Source organism: Sinocyclocheilus anshuiensis, unplaced genomic scaffold (genome assembly GCF_001515605.1).
Source record: "Sinocyclocheilus anshuiensis isolate Anshui unplaced genomic scaffold, SAMN03320099.WGS_v1.1 scaffold5459, whole genome shotgun sequence".
Lineage (NCBI taxonomy): Eukaryota > Metazoa > Chordata > Actinopteri > Cypriniformes > Cyprinidae > Sinocyclocheilus > Sinocyclocheilus anshuiensis.
This window is the reverse complement of record NW_015557655.1, coordinates 13,230-29,780: the sequence shown is the minus strand read 5'-3', so window position 1 is coordinate 29,780 and position 16,551 is coordinate 13,230. Positions and strand designations below refer to the sequence as shown.

Sequence of the window (16,551 nt, the reverse complement as noted above, 5' to 3'; positions counted from 1 at the left end):
GTTAGAACGAGCCGTCTTAGGAGGGCGTGGTTGACTCTTAACTTTTATAAAGAATATCTCTGTGGATTTGAGACTTTAGTCTTTGCAACTTTACAGATCTTCTTTATGCACCAAGAGCTTGTAACACTCCAAAGAGAAAGGAAAAATTGAAATCGCATCATATGACCCCTTTAAATAAACCCTAGTTAAATTTAGACAGTGTAGACTAATGAAAACACTAGGGAAATGAACCAGTGACACATTTGTATAATTTTTCTGCAGGAAGTTAGTGCTGTCAAATTTGTATTTGGCTGTACCATTGGAGGCATCTCTCTGTATAATAATTAATCAGTGTTTTGTGCATGAAAATAACACTTTAATGTAGCAAATAAATGCTGGAATACATATGTATACAGTTTTTGTACAAGAAAATCACAAAAAATATATACAATTTTTATTTTATAAAAATATAAACATATATACAGTACATAAATATACATATATATATATATATAAAATGCAAAATTATGTTCTTTTCAATTATTTACTACATTAAATATTCATTTTCATGCTCAAATTCATGAATTAATCATTACACAGAGTCGTGGCCAAAATTTAAATTTAATTTTACACAAGGCGTCTGACAACAGCCAGTGCTCCACACAGAGATCTGATCTGATCATCATCCAGTCTGTCTGGAATGACATGAAACAGAACAAACTGAGACGTCTCCAAGATGCTTAAAGAGACCTACCTGCAAAGCCACAGTACTGTTAAAAGTTTTAGGCACTTGTGTAAAAATGCTTTAAAATTAGGATGCTGTCAAAAATCATGTCATAAATAGATTTTCTTTATCAATTAACTTCTATTAACTAAATTAAATCAACATTTGGTGTGACCATCCTTTGTGTTTAAAACTGCTTTTGCCCTAGGTGCACTTGAGCATAGTTTTTCAGGTAGCTTTGAAGGTAGGTTTCTTGAAGCATCTTGGAGATGTCTCAGTTTGTTCTGTTTCTTCATGTCATTCCAGACAGACTGGATGATGATTAGATCAGATCTCTGTGTGGAGCGCTGGCTGTTGTCAGACTCTTTGTGCAAACAAAAATCTTACTGGATTATTACAATTAATGGCAAAATGAATGTTTGGAAATGTAAACTGATATTTCCTACTGACACACTACAGCAAAATATAGAAATAACTGACTTAAAACCATTTTTATCTGGTCAAAATAATAGTGTTCTAATAATTTTGGCCACCACTGTATACAGTACAGAGGTTTCAGTTGTTTTTGTTGAATTGGCCATTATTGTACATTCAAAGGAAAGCCTTTGGCTTGAGTTGCAGAAGGCATGGGATAACATTAGTGTTGAAGTTCTGAGGAAATACTGTATATTGACACTATGCCAGAGAGATGCGCTGCTGTAATTGCTGCAAAAGATGGACATACCAAATATTAAAGTTAAAAGTGGATAAAAAGAGTAAGTTGGAAAATAAACTGGACAGATCTATTGTACATTCAGAGGAAAGCCTTTGGCGGCTTGAGTTGCAGAAGGCATGGGATAACATTAGTGTTGAAGTTCTGAGGAAATACTGTATATTGACACTATGCCAGAGAGATGCGCTGCTGTAATTGCTGCAAAAGATGGACATACCAAATATTAAAGTTAAAAGTGGATAAAAAGAGTACGACTCACTTCATCTGATATTTGTTGTGCTCAGAGCAACCATCTGCATGTTTCATGAACATTATGAAATGAATTCATGTTTGGGAGGCAAAAAAGGACAATATTTTCTGATCTGTCAGGTGTTCTAACAATTTTGGCCACCACTGTATATATATATAATTAATAAAATAAAAGAAGTTAATAGTGGTCTTAAGATATTGTTATACTCTAATCTTAATGATGTTTTTTGCTTTTGTACAACATTGAGGGTTATAATGTGTTATAAAATATTGGGTTAATGCTAAGCATTGTTCTTTATTCTTTTGCCAGGCTGCAAAGGGATGTGGGATATTATTGCTTGCTGGCCATCAGCCAAAGTTGGGGAACATGTGGTTATTCCCTGTCCAAATTACTTCAGACACTTCTCTGATCATCATGAGGGTAAGTTGAAATCGCCCTCAAAAACCTTTGATGAACTTCAAGGCATTAAGCAACAGCTGTAACTCTTGAAGAAAAGTGCAGAGTGTCTTTTTGTCATTTTGTCAGCCTCAGTCATGGGCTGTCATAGGCTGTCACATCGCTGTAAAACTAAAAGTTTTGAGGCACTTCAGTGTCTGAAGTTGTTCAGAAGCTAATCTGAAACTCCCACATACTCACTGGAGTAGTTTGTTTGATATCACACTTCTCAAGGCAAAGTGATGAGCTTGGGAAAATGATAACTCTAAAATAAGCCCTTAATTGTCAGAAAGTAAAACAAAACCAATTTTTCCCCTCTAGCAAACAACATTTTAATGGTATGTTGTCATCAGTGTACGACAACATTAATAACATGTTTGCAGAACGCAGTACAACTACTGACTGTGGGTTACATTTTACATGCAGAACCGCTGCTTTGAGTGGATGGAATGGCTAATTCATTAGGGGGCAAATCAGACACATTGATTGAGTATGTACTACCATTAGGTCACACTTGTTTATCTGATAATTCTGTCTCAGCCACATCACACCAGAAACTATTAATTCAACTCATTAAAAGTCTGGCAGCATACCAAGTTCAGCACACTTGCATTAACCTGTTATACAAAGGATGTCTTAGGGCAAAGTTCTATACATTTATATATTTAAAAAATATATATATATTTATATACAATTTATATACTGATTTATTAATGTTGTCACTTTAACTTTTGGTTAATATCTTAAAAAGATATTAATCAAGAACCAGTCACTACAGTTTTCTTATCTTCTTAAATTAATTTCTTATCTTTAAACAATTATAAAATTCTTGGTAACACTATACAATAAGGTTAATTAGTTATCATTAGTTAACTACATTAGTTGACGAACTAAGAATGAACAATACAGCATTTATTATTATTAATTAATGCTCATTTCAGCATTTACTAATGCATTATTGAAATCACAAGTTGTTTGTTAACATTAGTTAATGCACTGTGAACTAACATGAACAAACAATGAACGACTTGTGTTTTTATTAACTAACATTAACAAAGATTAATAAAGGGTGTAATAAATGTAGTGTTCATTGTTCGTTCATGTTCATTAATACATTAACTAATGTTAACGAATGACACCTTATTGTAAAGTGTTGCCAAATTCTTGATTTTAAATTCTATACAACATGTTATTACATGTTGCAAACAGTAAATACCTTCATTTTTACTACTTTACTAATACTTTACATGTTTACAGTATATTAAACTGTTTGCTTGACTATTTATTGTGTTTTTTTTTATATTTGTGTATTGGGTTTTCTTATACATAAAATAAATTCAACACAGAGGTTAACACAACAGGCATAATAAAATAAATAATAATAATATTTTAAAAAATATTAATGTGAAAAAGGAGAGTGAGATAATGCACAGCAGATTGAATGTGTTGAAAATAATTCTTCTTCTGAAATTATGATATTAATACATTTTAAAAATTAAAAACAAGAATATAAAAATAAAATGTAAAAGATATTTTCATAGTTATAATTTACATTATAATTTGTAAAGGCAAAATAAAAGCATTTTATTTATACCAGTAGCCTCAGACTTCTGAATTCCACTGTAAACTGCAGCTCTATTGTACATTAACTTATTAAATACACTAGGTAACATTAGTCAAAATCTGCAATGTTGTAGATACATCTAAATTTGCAAAAATGTCCATGTGCAATGTGCATCAGGTACAATCTAATGGAAACCAATGTCGATTCCATATAATGGAAATGCAGCCTCTGTGCTGAAGGATGAAAAGTGTTTCTTCAGTAATGAACAGTGTTGGGCAAGTTACTCTGAAAATGGAATCAAATGACTGATTACTGATTACTCCTTTTAAAAGTAATCACGTTACTGTTCTGATTACTTTATTTCAAAAGTAATTAGTAATTAGTTACACTTCTAGTTATGTTACTTTTTTCTCCATGAAATTTATGAAATCCCAGCATACACGCTCCCAATAAATATTTGTTATTAAAGCATCAACATTCACAGAACACTGTTATTTTTAACTAAAGCAAGCGGCTGCTGTGTGTATGGTTTGGCATGGCAGAATGCCATCAAAGAGCGCTGCATTTATAATCTCTAAAAGACATCTCAGTTCATCGCAATCTCACAAATCTCTGTTATAACACAATAAATATATGCATAATGAATCTTTCATAATGTCTACAATTCGTATGTTATAATGAGAGGATTCGTGAGAACGCAAATTTCAGCACTGTGCATTGCTCAATGCTGCAAACACGTGTTATAGCCTAAATAGAAACTCTGCATACGCTTGCACCTGTTAATCGTTTATATTTTATATTAGTTCATGTTGCATTTGTGCAGTAGATGAATAACAATTTATTTGTTTTAGATATTTTATGTTTAGATATTTCTATTTTGCGGGAGTCCCGTGAATCATTTTATTCTCCCGCATCCCGCACACACACGAGTGTCTACGCCCGCACCAGCACTCACCCATCTTCTCCCGCGCCGCACTGCTGTTGCGTCGGGTCTCGCGGGAGCAGGTCTCTAATCCACTGGCACTTGACTCGTGTGCTATACATCCTTTTTACAATCTCTAGATTATAAAACACTGCATTCTGTCAGCAATGTAACGCGGCAGTAACGTATAGAGACCTCGGCTTGTAACTATACTCTAATTACTATTTTGAAAATTATAATGCATTAAATTACTCCGTTACTAAAAAAGTAATCAAATTACAGTAACGCGTTACTAAGTAATGCTTTACTGCCCAACACTGGTGATGAAAGGGGGCTGAAAAAGAGCGCACATCTGCTTTGAGGAGCTTTGGATTTCAAGCAGTTATTTCTGAACACACTGAACACTTTAGGAATGAAGAATAATAACGACACGAGCCCATAGACTGTAGCACGAGCGAGCGGGATGTGCAGGGTATGAGCCGGAATGACCAGCTGTAATAATGTAAGATTTTGTCATTTTTCTTTGAAATGTCCTTTTTCATTTTTTTTCAACTGCTCATTCATGCTAGTTATATGGAACTGTGGATTATTCTGGTCATAGTGGTTCCTAGCTAGCAGTCTGGATAAAAGATGCAGCCCCTTCGTTTAGCACAGAGGTTTAAAATCGCTGCCGTGTAAGAGAGTTTTCACGCCAGTGACATTTCTAGGCTGAAAGAACATTGGAGAAATGAGTTTGAAAGTGTTGTGAAGATGAAGAGCCGGTGCTGATGACTCAAACAAAAATCTGTGTTGTTAGCAACCAAGAGACAGATAACAGTGTTACTTCTCTGGGAAGTGGACACTTTTAATGAGGTCACTTTATTTTTTGCTAATTTTTCAAATGTATTTTATTTATAGATTTTGTCCTTTTCCCAGATCTAGACTTTTAATCGTAAAATCTAAAAAATCCATCATAAAAGTACTTTTTTAAAACTGAAGTGATTCAAACAAAAAAGTTAAATCAGAGAACATTTCAATATAATTTTTGCATTATCTTTTTCTTTAAGTGTAGTTTATATATATAAAAGTTTATATATATAAGTATTTTTTATCACCTGTTGTTCTCTCATAAGAATAAACAAGTACAGTCATAGTCTGCTTCTGTATGTGTAAGGTGTATTATATACTGAAGTATTCATGAAGGTGCTCAACCTCAGCGTTTAATTAAAGTGTAGGCTTTAGTCTTACTCTTGTTATGTCATTCAGTCCTTTCAGTAGTGCTTAATTAATGAACGTTTGATTAATGAAGCACAGTATTTCACTGTTGTTGTTTTTTTTTTTTAGTGCCTGGGGATTGTATATATCACAAAGCATTAGTTCATTCAATCATCTAGCAAAGCTGCTTGTTTCATATGCAGCCGAGTGTGAAGGTGGCCACATTTGAGAGCTGAGTATGAATGTAATCATACTCATTGATCTTTCACTGAAAGTGGATCAGTCATGCATTCCATTGCTTATATGACTCCCCACAGCCAAATACTGAAGCCCCTCTGGTGGTTCCTCATCATTTGATGAGCAAGTGTTTTTTTTTAGCAACAGAGCTCAGTTAAATGAAAAAGAACAGAGTTACCATTTGAGCCCTGTTTTAGCTCTGCTGTTCTGAGCAGTGTATGAATTCTCACCGCACTGGCTTTAGGACAAGGATAATATAGCTGCATTCTGATTGACTGGATTCCTAAATGCTGTGTTCACTGCTCCCTACACACTGAGGAGGGGATATCTGTCGATTGATAAAATCTGTTTATTTGGAATGGCCAGAAAAGGCATCAAACTTGAGTCAGATCAAGTCTTATGTTATACATAATATACTCAATAAATAACTATTAAATATTATGTTACATGTACTATAGTAATAGCAGTAAATTATGCTTAAATACAAGCAACTAAACCAAAGTCTAACCCTAATTATATAGTAAGTTCATAGTTACAGTAATTATTATTACTCAGTACATATTTTGAAATTATTTGTATAACTACACTGTAACAAGGGCACCTTAAAATTCAGTGCAACCTTATAGTATAATTAATTTTTCAGAATTAAGCAAATTAGATAAATATGTGATGTTTGCAGTGATTAATGTTAAAATAAATATAATCAGGTATATTTACAGTATGAATGTGAGGTGATATCAATGCAAGGTCAATGCAACTTTGAAACTTTTTTTTATCACATTTATTATATCCAGATTTAGTTTTCTATTCAGGTGGACTGCAGTGACCGCTGACATAATCTGACATAATGAGGTGATATATTATTTCCTCTGCCATTTGCAGTGTCTTTTTTTAAATGAAGCTTCTCTATGATTGGAAAGCTTAATATAGTCAAACATCCTGTATAGTTCATTTCAAATGGCACTATCGCAAATGAAACATACTGTACCAGTGCTGATGGTGAAATACCACTCAGGAGCAATTTCTTTTACTTAAGTTCCACACATTTCTGATGGATTTTCAGCTAAAGCATATACAAGCACAGTAATGCTCTCTCTTGAATGGGAAAGGACAGATTATGCTTTTCAGAATGATAAAAGTCTGTCCGTAGTTCAATACCAAGGATTAATGTGGCATTCTGGATTTGCTTCATGGGATCTCTGTGGCTTATGACAAAGCCGGAGGTCCACTGGAATAATGTGTGAGGATGGATATATTGCATGTGGGTGTTTGCACACGTTGATAAATGTGAGAGGGTTGGCGTCAACCTTACATGACAAACAAAGCTTACACTAACAGCCAAGAGTGAACATCCCCTTCAATAAATTTACACAAGCTTTCAGGTGCTGGTTTTTGTTGAAGTAACATGTTTGTATAAATGCAGTGTATTAAATTTAGCTGATTTTAATCCATGTCTTTCTGATAATCACAACAATATGCATATCAGATAAAGCAGGGAGTAGCATCAGGTATTAGATGGATTAGTTTATAGCGAGTGAAAACGAATCATGATTGATAAGCATGTTGTACCTTTCATTATTAATGTTATAATTTATTCAAATCAAGGCTAAAATATTGTTTTTCATGTTGGTAATAATTATGATTCAGATGTTGTGTGCTGTTGGATTATGGGAAAGACATTTTCCATCAGGCACCTAGAAGTCGAAAGTCAACTGGATTTCAAGAAGGTGACAGTTTTCAAATTGTTTTAGATGGGATCATTTATCATTTTATTATTATGTTGGGATTATCTGATCAGCTCTTCACACTCTTGCAAAGGAAAACTGTTTTTTTTCCTGTTTTTTTTTTTTTTTTTGTCTTGTCTCTTCTGATAATGTTCTGTCAGCTTGTCTTGTGATTTTTTTGCATTTTGCTTGCAAGATTGTAAAAGAGAAAGATAATTTATTTAACGCATGCAATTTATGATTGCTTTATTTTTTTTCAGAATTTTTTTCGTATGTCACACCGTGTGCATAATTATTAGGCACGCTGATATTCTGATGATAATTTTTTTCCAAGCACATTTGACCAATTCCAAACCACATCAATCTTAATAATCACTACTGATTTTGAATTTAATCATTTATAAGTGATATATAATTGTCCATGAAGGCTGGAAGTGAAAAACTCCTTATATTCAGGTGTGCAGAATTATTAGGCATGTTTTCTTTTACTGATAAAATGAGCCAAAAGAGAGGTTTAACTCAGACTGAAAAGTCTAAAATTATTAAATCCCCATGAGAAATATTCAAAACTTATGCAATACAGAAATTGCAAAGTTAAGACATGACCGTTGGACAGCAAAGTGCTCACTGGGACAGCGGGGTCAGAAAAAACAGGTGGAGAAGAAAAGACACGTTAACTGCAAAAGATTTAAGAATTAATGTGAAGAATTAGATGTAAAACCAGGAAATCAGGAAACATTTAGTCTCCAGAACTGCAACCTTCTTGGAGTCTCCAGAATTACAAGGTGTCAGGTTCTCAGAGATTTTGCTTGGGTAAAAAAATCCTAAAAAATGACCCTCACTTAATAAGAATAACATGCTGAAGTATTGTGAAATACATTAAGACACATTTTTTATAGGCTTTATGGACAGATAAGTTGAGAGTGTCTCTTGAAGGACCAGCACCACATCCTCTTGTACCACTGTTTGAAGAATTTATCTTCCAGAATCTGGCAGTAAGTTTTAGGAGCTCATTTTTATTCCATCTCCTATCCTGAAAAGTCTGTCTTGCAGGATTGACTATATATATATTTAAGTTGTTTCTGCTGGCATTTGTTCCTTTGGAAAGTAATTTTTTTGTTTTTTAACAGAGTGTTTCCATTTGAAGATGTTGTTGTATAGCTCTATTCAGTGTTCATTTATGAAACAGCTTCTTTCAGCGTTCACATAACAAGCACACTGAAGAGAAACCACACGCGGGAACTCCTTCATAGTCTTTTTAATTCAAGCCTGAGTGAAATTGATTGGTTTGTTTTGGATCAATACGTGGCATTGTAACATGGGACCCGCTTTGAATGCACTGAGGAGGAACTAAGTGTCCTTCCTCCTGAAGTATACATCATATTTTTCAAATTCTGTGGACCATAAGACACTGCTGTCTCTAAATGAATCATCATCGAGGGATACCTACACATAGTCCTTGAATGTCTCCCTTGTTCTTATACAAAAGTTTTTTGTATGAGTCAGATTGTGGTATAATCTATTCTCTCAGAATTAATTGGACACTATTTTTTTGGTCTCAATTGTATACATCATATTTTTCAAATTCTGTGGACCATAAGACACTGCTGTCTCTAAATGAATCATCATCGAGGGATACCTACACCTAGTCCTTGAATGTCTCCCTTGTTCTTATACAAAAGTTTTTTGCACGAGTCAGATTGTGGTATAATCTATTCTCTCAGAATTAATTGGACACTATTTTTTTGGTCTCAATGATTTTTTCAGTAGTGTAACAGTAGCTGGTTTCAAAGTACTTTACTTGCTTTTCTAGTAACAAGCTAATCTTTTCCATTTAGTTCAAATGCATAAGTCAGATTAATTCTAATGAATCAGTTCATATAAAACGGTTTTCTCTCTCGTGCTGTATATGGAATTGTAAAGTCTGATTCATTCTAGTGAATCGATTCATCATAAACAGTTCTCTCTCACATGTAGAACTGGAAAGTCAGATTCATTTTAATGAATCAGTTTATCTTAAATGGTTCCCTCTCTCTCATACTGTGTAGTTGGAAAGTCTGATTAAATAAGTGAAATGGTTCCTAAATGATTCTCTTTCGCATACGAAGATTTGGAAGGTCTGATTCAGTTTAGTGAATTGGTTCAACTTAAATTGTTCTCTCGTATAAAACATTGAAAAATGTTATACTCTTATAAATTGATTGCGTTGAATGAACACAAAAAAAAAGATTACAAAAATTGATTTACTAATTTAAATACTTTTTACTGTTTTTGATTTGGTTACATAAATTAGGATGTTTTGTTATATTTAGTACAAAATTACCATTTGATAGGGTAAAGCTAATTTATTTATTTATTAAATTACAAAATTAAAAATTAAATTACAAAAAATATATGATTTTTGTATTTTTAAAAACAATGCTCAAAATAAACCTTCAATGTAGTTAATTAATTTTGTTCATAACTTAGTGTACTACCTTTTCAACCAGTATTTTGACTGTATTTTAGCTAACTCAAATAGTGATAACAGTTTCAAAGTACACTTCAAAAAATATATACAGTGGGTACGGAAAGTATTCAGAACAAAGAGTGAAAAATTTAAGGGGGTCTGAATACTTTCCGTACCCACTGTATATATTTTTTTAATTTTTAGAGTTTGATTTACAAGAAAATACTATTTCAGTTTTTCTGCTTCAAACTTTATTCAACCAGTATTTTGACTGTATTTTAGCTAACTCAAATAGTGATAACAGTTTCAAAGTACACTTCAAAAAAAAAATTTTTTTTTTTTTAATTTTTAGAGTTTGATTTACAAGAAAATACTATTTCAGTTTTTCTGCTTCAAACTTTCATTTTTAATTAAATGTGTGAATTGACGTTTCTTCGTAACTGTAAAATTTACTACCAATTTCTGATTGAGAATTGTTTCTACACTACTTTCACATAGCTTCCTCAACACTGGGTAAATCGTATGACCCAAGAAATGTTGTTTTTTCCTCCAAGCATCTCAATAATTCATTGTTCATATTTGTATACAGCACAGATCAAAACAATGTGCTCGGTAAGCCACAGTGCTCAGTTGGGTCTCTTTGCGCATTGATTGGATGCAGAGTTTTGCATTCAGTGTGACATTGTGCATTGAGAAGGGCCAAGAAACACCTCAGTGAGAGGGTTGACGTGGCCTGTGTTTCTCTACTTTAGTTCAAAAAAGCCGTTTGACTTTAATTGTGTGGACACACTCCAGGACGCCAGCTCTCGGGGCTCATGGCATTTCAGTTAAAGTCGAGAGCGCAATAAACAGATGCAGCTTCTAAATAGAGTAGCCAGTGTGTGTATCTTGAGGTTAATGACCTTTAAATTTCTCACACAGGTAACCTCTCAAAGACCTGTACTGCTGATGGCTGGACCGAGATGGACCCGATGGAAATCGCAATACATTGTGGCTATAATCTGAATGGCACTGTTGACGATGTAAGTACAAAGTACACTATAAAATGAGCGTACCTGTAATTTTAATGGTAAAATACTGTAAAATCTTACTGTAAAAAAAAAAATAGTTGGTTAACAAGTAACAGATTTTTTAAGTTTTACATTAGTTTTTATACTGTTAAATTTACAGTTTTTGAAAGTGAAAAAGAACAAGCCATCTTATTATTTACATTGAAAAACTGTGAATTGACATTCCCAGAATCCTTTATGTTACCATTCACGTATGTCACAACTGTTTCTTCTTACTTTTTTGATCAGTTATGTACATTAGGGTTTTATGTTATGTCTTATGTTGTTGAATTCATGTTTATTTCGTTATTTTAGTGTCACATTATGTTTTTTTTATATTTGTGTCTATGACACCAAGCACCTTCTATGGATTAGTATTTGACTCAGATTGTGAAAAATCTACTTGTGATTCTACATATAGTTTTCTCATTACCACCTGTGTTTTTAATAGTTGTCAGTGTATTATAAAGGAACAAAGCAGATTTTAGTACTTCAATATGTTAATAATTCCTTACATTTATATAGCGCTTTTCTGGGTACTCAAAGCGCTTTACATAGAAGGGGGGAATCTCCTCAACCACCACCAGTTAGTATATTATATCAGTTAACAAAATGTAGGTTTTTACAGTGTACACTGAAGAAAATGATACTGAATTTTTTTAAGGTAAGTGGTTGCAAACAATTTATTTTAGCTACATTTAAAAAAAGTATATGTTGAAAGTTAGTCAACTAAATTTGTTTATTTAAATGTAGCTAAAATAAATTGATTGCCACCACTTACCTTAAAAAATGTAGTAAATTCAATGAATCGGGTTTTTTTCAGTGTACTTTACCATCTCTGAAGGTGGTTGAGAGACTTTAGAAAGCACCATACATGCAAAATATCTTAATAAAGTTATGTCAAACTAGTGTTTTCAACTCCACTGGCATTATACAACACCAAAATGCTCCGACTCTTGACGTATTGAACTTTTAGCTCGCAGAAAGCAATCGTTCTCATGTCATATTGAGTGTTCCTCACCCAAAAAACCCAATCTTTAACATTCACCCTTTTTCAGTCAACCTTTTAGCCTGCTCTTCCAGCCAGCCTTTTATTGCCTAGTGCAAACGAACAAGTCCAAACATAATAGTTCCTTTATTTAGCGTTGCACGTCGTTGTCAGCCTTTGGATGCATTTGTAAACATACTAATAATCCACCACTGAAGCAGATATTATATAACATGAAACACCTTGATCTTTTGAGCAGAGTGTAGTTAAGTGAAGAGCAAATGACCTTTGCCCTTTGATGAAAGCTTTCCCAGCATGTGTTCGCATCAACAGGATGGGTAATCAGCACGCACGGTCCTCAGATCCACAGGGAATATGTGGGCATGGGACTTAAAAGGAATTTTATGTTGTTGTTGATGAGTGTCTGATGCTCCTTCTTGCCATGTTCAGGTTTTTATATTTAACTTCGGTCAAAGACTATAGAGGGGGTTATTTGAATACGCTCTATGCAGGTGAGTCTTTTAGCAAAGCTTTGCGTGGGAGAGACAGCACAGTACCCATTCTTACCACAAAAAAGATAGCCTTAAGTAAAGAAACATTCTTTTCAGACATCAGGATCCCATAAGTGGACAAAAAAGGCAGCGCATTGAGTCGTAGTCACATACTGCGGTTGTTTTGTTTTTGAGCTGTAGTGTTTATGAAGGTTGTGAATGCATGTTATTACCCCACTCTCGTCATACGTACTAAGAGCAGTATGCTGTTATAAATAATTTAGATTTGCACATAAAGCGCAAAAAATTATATTTCTTGCTTTTAATAGAATGATTTGTTAGAAAGCATGTTTAATGATACCATATACCGAACACGCTGTATAAAAGTTTGAAGTCATTACACTTTTTTAATGTTTTTGAAAGAAGTCATCATTTATTTGATCAAAAGTACAATAAAAACATGATCCTTCAGAAATCATTCTAATATGCTAGTATGCTGTTATAAATAATTTAGATTTGCACATAAAGCGCAAAAAATTATATTTCTTGCTTTTAATAGAATGATTTGTTAGAAAGCATGTTTAATGATACCATATACCGAACACGCTGTATAAAAGTTTGAAGTCATTACACTTTTTTAATGTTTTTGAAAGAAGTCATCATTTATTTGATCAAAAGTACAATAAAAATATGACCCTTCAGAAATCATTCTAATATGCTGATTTGCTGCTCAAGAAACATTTCTAATTAATATCAAATTTGAAAACAGTTGTGCTGCTTCATATTTTTGTGTCAACCATGAATTTTTTTTCCAGGGATCTTTGATGACTAGAAAGTTTAAAAGAACAGTATTTATTTAAAATATAAATCTTTTGTAATATTGTAAATGTATTTTCAATGTAATGTGTCCTTGCTGAATAAAAGTATTAATTTCTTCTTTCAAACAAACAAATCTTGACCTCAAACCAACAGTAGTGTAATTTAAAGATTCAAGAAGAATTAAACTGTTCAGTGCTATTTAGTAAACGTGTATTCTTTCTTTTCTTTTGCAGGATAGTTTCTTTAGGTCGGTGAAGATCGGCTACACCATCGGGCACAGTGTTTCTCTCATCTCTCTCACCACTGCCATTGTCATACTTTGTATATTCAGGTAAGAAATTCTACATTTGTTGAAACTATTGCTAACATGTACTTGCTATGGTGCAGGGGTGAATTATGTTCTTTTGCAAAAATAGTTTTGCATTTCCAGATGTGTCATGTTTATGCTATCGTACTTGCTTTAACTAGTTTTAAAGCTCTATCCAAGGCAATTATTTCTAAGGAAAACGAGTTCCTTCCTAACTGACAACTCTTTGAAATGAACTGACAGGGCAGTAATTACATTTGCTTTTTTATACAAATCGACTGCATGAACAGGGTCAAAGAACAAGGTACAAATACAAGGTACAAGTCAGTGAGATTTAAATGTAATGTGGAATACATTTGTGGCTATTAAAATGTATGTTTTTAAAATACTAATTAATATTAAGTATGTTAAAATATAAATATAAATAATATTAATACAATATTAATTTAAAATATTTATCAGAATTAATTTGAATGTTTCTAGACACAAAAATACTTTTGATCCTTAATACGTTTTTTTGCCTTTTTTCACATTTATTTTTTTCTGTCAAATACAGGGCTCAGTGAGTCCTACTAATGTTTCACATTGAAGGATGTCATTTTGATTAAGCTAATGGTTAACAGGCTTTAAACACAGAAAACAGTGCTTCATGCGTGGTTGTAGCCAACCCCAGATTCACCATGGGGCGTCATGGAGTCAGTGAATCACTGAAGCTGTCGAGGATTAAACAGCAGACAACATGCATCCGTTTTGACACTACAGTGATTGATCTAGCTCACCAGAGGCAAAACGGTCTGCTAATGACAGAGATAAGAGCTTTCTTACATGTATATTCCAACACACACATTTCATCTTGGCCAAACAAGACTCCCCACCATCAGAGAATCATTCCAGTGGGCATTAGTGCTCACATGTAAACCCAGTAGTGAACCATAAACACGGTTTTAAACCCTTTAAATAACACCAAGTTAGCATTCAAATGGTGTAGGCAATATCATTTATGTATGAATTAAACACTGCATGCATTTGTGGATCAGACTATTTATGATGCTCTTCTGGTGGATGATTTATTTTTGTCATGGCACATTGCGGTGACATGCTCATTATAGTAACTGCTATAGAGGTAGCTTACTCATAATTACTTAAGTTGCACGGGGATATTTGTAGCAATAGCCAAAAATACATTGTATGCGTCAAAATGATAGATTTTTATTTTATGCTAAAAATCATTAGGATAGACACGGCTTTACTCTCTCTTGATGCAGAGAAGGCCTTTGACCGCATCGAATGGCACTATCTATTTGAGGTGCTCACACGCTTTGGCTTTGGCGATACATTTTGTAAATGGGTTAGATTACTTTGTACTGGGCTCACTGCAGAAGTTTTGACCAATAATGTGGTCTCTAAATCTTTTAGTATCTCTAGGAGTTGCCCACAAGGTAGTCCTCTTTCACCTTTATTATTTATCCTTGCAATAGAACCATTCGCCATAGCGGTACGGGCACATACTGATATTTATGGAATCCAGGAGCGTCATCTGCAACATAAATTATCATTATTTGCAGACGATATTATTTTGTTCTTGAAAAATCTGAGTAGCTCTGTCCCAGCGCTCCTGGATCTCATTGAAACTTTTGGAAAAATATCTGTATATAAAGTTAATCTCTCCAAATCATCTATAATGTTACTTAATGAATCAGAGAGAAAAAATAACCTAGATTATGCTTCTATCTTCGAGTCAACAGATAATTTTACATATCTGGGTATAAAAATTGTTCATGAAGATTGCTCAGATTAATTATGACCCAATTTTGGAAGCTACTACCTCATCAGTAGAACGCTGGACATCTTTACCTATCTCAATGATTTGTGTATTTTACAAGCTAAACGAATAATTGCTCTTAATTGGAAAAATATCAATGAGCCAAGAATTGGAAAGTGGATTAAAGAAATGGCGTCAAACATGTCAATGGAAAAGATCACGTATATTGTCAAAAAGAAACAAAACGTTTTTGAAAATGTCTGGAGACCGTTTACTAATTTCTTAAGGCACAATGTTAATGTTGGTAGCCTGCTACAACAAGCTCTGAGGGAGTAAGGTAATATCGTGATCTTTTTACAGACTTGGGAAACACTCTTTACTTGATTTAGGTATCTTTAAATTTTTATTTTATTTATTTTATTTTATTTATTTATTATAATTTTTTATTATTATAATTTTTTTCCCTTCTTTTGTTTGGGGATGGGGTGATGGAATGATAATATTCCTGATACCTGAATAAAGTGTAATGAGGCGAGAGGTACACTGTACCACTGTATATGGGAATGCGAGAAAGTGAAGTCTTTTTGGAAAGGTATAATTGATATGATTGACCAAATTCTATCAAAGAAATTACCACTGGATCCTAAGCTTTTTATTCTGGGTATATATCCTTTCAGTCCTCTCTTACAAAGCAAAGAGGTCAGATTCATTGATGAAATGTGTATTTTACAAGCTAAACGAATAATTGCTCTTAATTGGAAAAATATCAATGAGCCAAGAACTGGAAAGTGGATCAAAGAAATGTCAATGGAAAAGATCACGTATATTGTCAAAAAGAAACAAAACATTTTTGAAGATGTCTGGAGACCTTTTACTAATTTCTTAAGGCACAATGTTAATGTTGGTAGCCTGCTACAACAAGCTCTGAGGGAGTAAGGTAATATC

General features: G+C 33.4%; 1 protein-coding gene across 1 annotated transcript in view; it reads left to right on the top strand.

Annotated features, from left to right (window-relative positions):
- LOC107679318 (vasoactive intestinal polypeptide receptor-like) overlaps positions 1-16,551 on the top strand; it is a gene marked incomplete at its 3' end in the record, with an annotated part of 31,479 nt that overhangs the window by 5,239 nt on the left and 9,689 nt on the right. Inside the window, exons 2-4 of the mRNA XM_016474837.1 lie at positions 1,975-2,085; positions 11,112-11,212; positions 13,771-13,868. Of these exons, the coding sequence (XP_016330323.1) occupies positions 1,975-2,085; positions 11,112-11,212; positions 13,771-13,868 (310 nt within the window). The remainder of the gene's footprint in view (positions 1-1,974; positions 2,086-11,111; positions 11,213-13,770; positions 13,869-16,551) is intronic.